The following is an 8,124-nucleotide window of genomic DNA, read 5'->3' on the forward strand; positions in this document are numbered from 1 at the left end:
GTAACTGTTCGTAATTACAAACGCAATCAGGAACCAAATTTTTATTTTAAGATGAGCGTTTTGAAACGACTATAGCATTTTATGATTATTGCAAAATAACAATAACCTCTAACAACTGTGTTTGCGGCCGATAGTGAGGAAACTAGTCATTGCTCTAAATGCCTTGACGCTGTTAAACTAACTTATTAAAAATCATTTTAAAATTGTTTTGTTTATGACTACAGTAATTTGTTGGGACGTCTACGAATTATCCTGAATTTTTTTTAGAACCAGGGCCAGCTTAGATAGGAGAACAAGCGGTGTGACCGTTCTGGGTCCAGTCCGTTGTTTTCTCTTATTTTTTAATACATAAGGGTTCAATTTTTTTAAAAAAGAGATGTATTTTGATATTTAAAATATGGAAAAGGACTCCAATTTTTTTATATAAAAGTATTTTTTTATTTTCTCTCAGTTTTATTTTTTAAAAATATTTTTGGTATTTTGACAAAAACCAATATCTATAAGCTTTTAAAAAAAATATTAATTTAAAATTTTTAAAAAAATTTTACTCCGGAGCCCATAACATCATTGAGCTAGCCTGTTTAGAACACTTGTGGCAATTAACGCGGGAAGAGCGAGTGATGAAATAAATGGACGACATTGAACCTGTATTTGTTTCGAAGAAAGAGGCATATGCTGATTATTGTTATTCATTTATGCTGATAAAAACTGAAACCTACCCAATCCAACCCGAAGACTGAGTCAAACCATTAAATGAAAGAAAACTCTAAATGAAACGAAGAGCTCAATAATAGATGGATTTTTTAAATCGATAGAATAAAAAAAAAATCATCGGCGCGTGAGAATAGCAGCCAGTGGCTGCGCGTGAATGTCTTAGAGAGTGGAAGCAACTAAAACTAAAATGATGGTGTCAGAGGGTTGAATGCAACACAACGTGCGATTACCTTTTCTTGTCTTAAAAATGGTCCCATATTTTCTCTTCTCTCTTTACTGTTTTATTTTATTTTTGTGTGATTATTTTCAATTTATAGCATTTTCTACAAAAGCAGAGTGGAAAGATCTGTTCGAGTAAAAATAGCAAAAATATTAAGAGCGAATCGAACATGGAAGGCGACGTCATTTTACTGATGGGGAGCAATTGAGCGATGATTGTCTTTATGCACCAATGATTCAACAAGCGTAACTTTATTTAGTATTGTTTCAATAGGTAGTGGTCAATGTGTGAACGCAGATACACGCGTAAGTTTTGCTATTTTTAGTACGAATTCAATAGTTGTGGTAACAATTTCATTGAACGTTACAAAACATGAACTTCAATCTGTGGTGGACATGAAATAATAACGTGGTACTTTACTTACTATATAGATATAGAACAACAATTAATTAATTTTACTTTGACCTACCCATATGATTTTACTAAGTAAATTTGTTTTGACATTGGAAAAGAGAAAGTTCAAGTTTTGATGTTGTCTGTGAAAGATTATATTTTTCTGTAAACTAGTTAGGTGAACAAGTTCCAAGGGATAGGAGGGACAAAATTAGAATCACTTGCATTGTTGATGCTCATTTCGAAGTGTCATTTTGTTTGAAGAAAAATATGATAGTAAGTCGTAGTAATTGACTAGTAGACTCAAAAAAAAACATTGACTGACTAGTAAACTAGTGAGTTCGAGAAGCTTGGTCCCAAAAGAAAGACCAAAGCAGATAAAACATATATGAGCTGCTGATTAAGCACTTGATTTCAAATAATGAAAACGTAAGTTAGTTTTATATGTATGGAAAGTTTTATACGTATGGAAACCAGAGCTTGAAAAGATCTAAAAGCTACATAGAAATGGAAAGAGAGAATTTCATTCAGTTTCAGATTGCTACGCGAGAAAAAGAAAAGAATACTAATAAGTAATGTGATGTGATAATCTTATGGTCACTTTGGTAGTGTTGGTTTCTTTTAAGAATGCTTTTGCTACAAGCAATAACTTTCGGTAAATAAAGCTTACCTTGTTCTAGGTCGGGAACAAGAATTTTGTATATAAAACAAAAGAAACAAAATTTGGTATTTACATATTCAAAAGAGATGCAAGAATTTTTAGTCATGTGCCCTAAAACATCGCCTTTGTGGGTATTATAGATGTCTACGTCTGCTGTTTGGGTCAGTCTCAATCTAACGGGTTAAATAGGTCCCGGACCTAAGCAAATATGGCACACACATTTGAGTTTACATCGCGTAAATGCTCCAATTTTTCACATTTTTCATTTCAATCCAAACAAAACTCAGAAGAGGCAGGATATCCTTTTTCAAACAACATTTTTGAAAACAAATGACGACGTATACATGTTGTCTATATTTGTACTAGTATTGTTGTTGTGTTGTAACTAACATTCTTTTTTTTTTTGAAACACTTTGTAACTAACATTCAAAATCAGTAATGTGCATATGCAAGTTGTATACGATAGAATCAATTTTTTCTCCCTCAATCATTTGCCCTGGAAGTGACAAAATCGTATTCTACAATTTTATTGGAATATTTAGGTCAACCAAGATTTCTAGGAGCCCTAAAAACTGTCTTCAACTTTTGGCCCATTTGTAGACGAACGTAAAAACTCGGGCCGTTACCAAAATAGAACTTTTCTTAAAAAGACACCTGTGTAGCTTATTCGAAACCGAATGGTGAGATTATCTAACTTTTTTTTCTTTTGCAAAAGTTCTGGTAAAGACGATGAGATTCCAGTGTGGGAGAAGAAATTCTGTGAGGTGACTGGATCAGTGCCATGAAAAATGCTGTTGAAGCTACTGACTTCAAGAGCTGGTACACAGGTAAAGTAATTACTTGGGATGATTCTGCATGCCTACGAGGAGACTTTCTACTATGAGAAAAAGCGGTTTTGGCCACAATCTAACGGGGGCATCGAGACAAGAGTTGGAGTGGGTGTAACATCTGAAATATTGGAAGAGGCCATAGAGAAGGAAGTGACAAAATCCATGATGTTAGTGGAACTTATTAGAGAATTGTACTGATCATCTGAAATATCGGACGAGGCCTTGGGAAGCCAAGCCTAGTCGTGGAAACGAGAAAGCAAATGATACAACATCTGGAGATTGCTTGACGACTGAGGAACGGAAGGAGATCTATTGAAAAACCAAAGATAGGGATACTGCCAGGAAGGCCAATTTCTCATTTAAGTAGTTCAAATGATCCTTAGTTTTTGGCGATGTCTTTTTGCGCTTGATGACTTAATTTAAGCTGGGTCATTTATATTTTCATGTAATTCAAAAAGGTATTTCTTTTTTCTCTTTCCAAAATCAACATCTCTAGTCTATATACACGACTACAAGTACCCTTTTATGATAAATAATTAGGGGTTTTGGCTCTGGGACGAGAATATGATAATATTTCTTCCTGAAGAGGTTATAATCACACTTTACCTACTCTCTTCCGAATTCAAAAAGAAAAGCATATACACATATGAATACACTTATGTTTTGGCTACATGCATCCCTTCGAAGCTTTCTCATCGCATTTTTATATTTAAAACTGGGGAATTATGCTTTTTTGCTGAATATACTTTGGAATAAACAAAGCTTGCTATATGCTTCACTTTCAAAACAACAGGTTGGTCCATTATGATGGGTGCATCTGATTAATAAACAAATAAAACATTAATTGGACATGGTTAAAGCATGATGGTGATGGAAAAAGTTGCATAACTCTTGTTTTGATAATTGGACGGCGATCAAAGCCTAAAAAGTAGGCTCAACACAATATATTGTCCAACGCAGAAGCCATCACCCCCCATTGCTACAGTTTCAATACAAAGCAAAGACAACCCCAAAGCATGAGACTTTACTTTACTGTATTATCTTTATTAGGACCAAAAATAGTTGGTAGAAGACACACATGTTAGAGCATGATTAACTCGGGTTCTTAATTTGAGATTCTTAACTCATGATTTGACATTTTTTTTCGGTTAAGAACCGGCTCTTAGTTAAAAGCTAAGAAACGGTTTTTAGCCGGAGCTAAAAACCTCATCCTAAGAACTTGGGTTAATCATGGTCTTAGTTAACAAAGTAAAAATCTCATTCAATCAATTCAACATATATATTAGGATACATGAACTTACATTAAGCAAAGGATTATGTTGGTTGAAGAAACACAAGTCAATCAAAACGAATCAATATCATTTATATATCTTGGAGAAAAAAAACTCTCGACTTTACAAATCGAATAACAAATTACAAATATCAACCAAAACGTATATGAAAACCCACAAAAATATAATACCAAATAAAATATCTTTCACTCATTCCTGCTGCATCAACAATGTTTTAAAACTTGTTTTCTTCTTCTCTTCTTCTAAGTTGTCTTGTTTTGGCACCCACCAAACCCTAATGCTCTTGTCAAGACCTCCACTGTAAAGCATGAATCCAGCACCCACATTGTTGGGAGAAGCTTGCAAGCATTTCACCGGACCTTCATGCCCTTGTATGACTCCAACTTTACAGAGCTTACCACTCCCTTCTCTCTTCCACAGTCCAATGCTCTTATCAGCCGATCCACTACACACCATTTCCCCAACCAGACACATACACAGAACCGCCATCTTATGTCCTCTCATCTCAAACCCTAACTCCCATTCCTCAAAGTCTCCTCCTTTCTCTCTCTTCTCCCATCCCATCACAAACCCATCTGACCCTCCTCCGTATACCCACTTCCCGTCGCCGGAAACCACCACCGAGTTCACCGAAACCTCCGCACGACCCTCCAGTGTCGCCTTCAGAACATGTGAACAAGAAGAAGAAGAAGAATGAGAAGACAAAGACGATCCCGTCTGCTTTCTCTTCTCCTTCCCCCAAACCTTGATCTTCCCGTCCGCAGACGCGGAGTACACTCTATCTTCTCCGGCGAAAAGACCGTTAATGGCATCATCATGTGCCTTGATCGACTCAAGACACTTGAGATCCGACAATCTCCAAACTTTGAGAGTCTTGTCCCACGACCCTGAGTAGATTATTCCTGCGTGGACCGCAAGGCACGAGATGCTGTCCGCGTGTTCTATCCAGAGACGCTTGTGGTTCCTCCTCGTCTGAACGTAGTTACTCTGTTTCATAAACTTCCCCAAGTAATCTTTAGTCGTGGGCAGCGTGTCGACAAGGCGGAAAGCGTTCTCGGAGCTTCTCCGAGATACTTTCCAGACTCTGATTCTGCTGTCTTGATGAGCGGTGAACACTTTGCTTCCCACGCTGACCAAAGCCTTCACGGACCCGTCTCCTTGTCCGAACTTCGCGAAGATCTTGAGATCTGGCTGTTGCCAGACGATGATGTCTTTCCCCTGAGAGGCACTTAGCAAGAACTCGCCGCAGAGGGCAAGCGAAGAAACAGAGCCGACGTGAGCGGAGAGGACGGCGAGTGGTTTGTACGCGGCGGTGATAAGGGGAGGGAGGGTGGTGAGGACGAAGCTTTTTGAGGAGGAGGATGGGCTGAGGGAACCGTCGGAGTCGGTTCCGTTGGTTGTGGTTGTTGAAGAGGAAGAAGGTGAAGACGTCATCAAGTCTCCTTCTTGGATTGATCTCACCATTGCATCAAGAGATTAATGATTTTTTTTTTTTTTTTGGTACAGAGAAACCAAAAGTGGAGCGTTTGAGGAAACGTTGAAAGAGTATTTAAAAGGGGATAAAAGAAGAGGAAGGTGCAACGGCTACATGACAGATGGCGTGACCTCCTTTTTGGCCTTTTTGTTTCATTTATTCTTATAAAATAAAATGGAGAATGATATGTAACATTCTTTTTCAATTCGTATTATTGGCTCATGTAATCTTTATGTGTATAATAACAGACTGGTCGTTGGTCTCTTGTGTTGACCACTGAAATATTAGTTGAAAATATGGAATTGTGCATATTGTAACGTTAAGGGATTATGTTAATTAAGATAAAATATTTGTAACATCTAAAAATTATTAACGATTAAATGCGAGAAAATTGATAATAATCAGAAGACCTCGACATTACTTAGTAGCTAGCTTTGTAACATAACATAACTACGAGTTAATTCTCAACTTATATATTACTCTCTTAAAATGAGCTTAATTTTCTTTATGGTTTGGTAGATCGGATCAGTGGAGCTTAATCGATTTGATGATTACTTGTATTGTCCCTTTATGTGTTTGTCTTAACATGTATGATGTTATTATTCGCGGGAGAAGACAAAATTTCAGGAAGCTCTGCCATTTAACACGGAGATCAAGACATATAGGCTCAAAAAGTTACCATAAAAATAGCTTGGAAAGTAAATACATAATGTAGAGATTTGGGGGGATCAAATGAGATATCTCCAACTAGCTAAAGCGGAGTGGGAGTGTAACTTCACGTGCTCCAATTATGAATCATATCTTATCTACCAAATCAAACATTCCCTTGTTCTTTCTTGATTTGTTGAGTTGTCCGTATTTGGTAAGTACTATTTTTTTTTTGGTCTAATTGGTAAGTACTATTACAAGATAATAGATCTAAATCAAGTCATGGATCTAGATACCAAAATGGCAATGCCCACTTGTTGGTTATTTTATTTATTTGGTCATTTGAATTGATCACTGTTCTGATTTGTATTAGTTAAGCAAGTCTTTAGGGACTTGTAATATTAAGTTATGTCTTTCTATCAAGTTTTTACGTTTGGTATCAGAGCGCCTGTAAAAGAGAACAAATAAGTTTAATGGAGCTTAATCTTCTTCTTTTTTTTTTTTTTTGCAAAGAATGTGAATACAAATGCACATCTGATACAAGTTATTGGCTTGATCCCATTCTGATTTGAAAGCTGGATGGTTTCTAAGTCTCCAAAAAATTAAGAACAGCTAGGAAACTGAAAGAGGCCTAATCCCCTATATATTAATTTTGGAGCATTACAATATGTTTTTGTACCACGTGTCATCACAAAGATGATTTTTAGAATTTTTTAAAAAATAAGTTTGTCCATATAAATATACATTTTTAATACAAAATAAGTTTATATGATATTTATATCCGCGAATTCGCAAACAACCACCTTTTTTTTTGGAGTTTCAAAAAAAAAGTGGTTGCTTGCGAATTCGCGGATATAAATATCATATAAAATATATATTATGTATACAATGGTATAAGTTTTGAATAATAATTAAAAATATTAAAATATAATTTTTAATTTCAAATAGTTTAAAAATGAGACAATTTGCTGTATAACCATAGCAGAGAAAAAAATGAAGAATATAGACATACTTTGGAAAATGTGTCATTATGCCACATAAATATACATTACAGTCCTTTACGGTGAGGGGGTGTGTGTATATCACACATTATAATCATATACTATTCTATTTATAATTTCGATATAGAATAGATTATTTTAACCATATATGTTGTAATACGTAATAATTTGATCTATTAGTATTATCTATTTATAGGGTTCAATGCAGTTTAAGTAGTAAACAATATAAGAGAACATATTTATAGATAGGAATGATGTTTAGTGTATATTAAATTACATAAAATAATATATTTGACTGATATTGTATATTATTTATCTATTCTATGTTTCTAAATAGTTTGGAATACAACAAAATTGTGTCTTATTTGAAAACAAAATATGACTATACTATATATGTTTCTATGATAGTATAGATTTAAAGTCGTGTTTATAGAATATTGTAAAAAAATTATAAAATATATGTTTGTTTTGAAAATTTTAAAACATAATATGTGTAGAAAAAAATCTATGTTTTTATCATGTTAAATTCAAAGTTTAATAATTGTTCTAACCAAAATTAAAATCAATTAAAAGTAAAAGGGGAAAACATATTTATAAGAATAAAAAAGTGTATGTCAAGGGTAATATAGCAATTATTATACAAATATCATAGCCTAAGTTTTCTTATGGTTATATGCTTAATTTGATGATCTGTTATAGACATGAATCCAAATTTCCCTTTAAAAATCAGTCGTAAAGTTTCTATAAATTTGATGTAAAAATAACTGATGAATATTTATTAATAACAAATGCTGTGAAGTTATATATGTAATTATCAAATTAACTTCACCAAGACATATTATGCATCTTCTTTGGCTTTTTTTTTTCTTTTCTCGATATCATTTTGTTCTT

General features: G+C 34.4%; 1 protein-coding gene across 1 annotated transcript; it reads right to left on the minus strand.

The window, feature by feature from the left end:
• Nucleotides 1-4,156: 4,156 nt before the first annotated feature.
• On the minus strand, nt 4,157-5,884 carry LOC106449364 (protein JINGUBANG-like). Its single transcript, XM_013891135.3, has one exon. The coding sequence runs from the start codon at nt 5,572-5,574 to the stop codon at nt 4,300-4,302; it is 1,275 nt and encodes a 424-aa protein (XP_013746589.2). The 5' UTR covers nt 5,575-5,884; the 3' UTR covers nt 4,157-4,299.
• Nucleotides 5,885-8,124: the final 2,240 nt, after the last annotated feature.

The sequence above is a fragment of the Brassica napus genome, chromosome A4, assembly GCF_020379485.1.
Source record: "Brassica napus cultivar Da-Ae chromosome A4, Da-Ae, whole genome shotgun sequence".
Lineage (NCBI taxonomy): Eukaryota > Viridiplantae > Streptophyta > Magnoliopsida > Brassicales > Brassicaceae > Brassica > Brassica napus.

Excerpts from the sequence above, each read along its gene's own strand:
- LOC106449364 (XM_013891135.3), bottom strand. The coding sequence starts at position 5,574 with ATGGTGAGATCAATCCAAGAAGGAGACTTGATGACGTCTTCACCTTCT.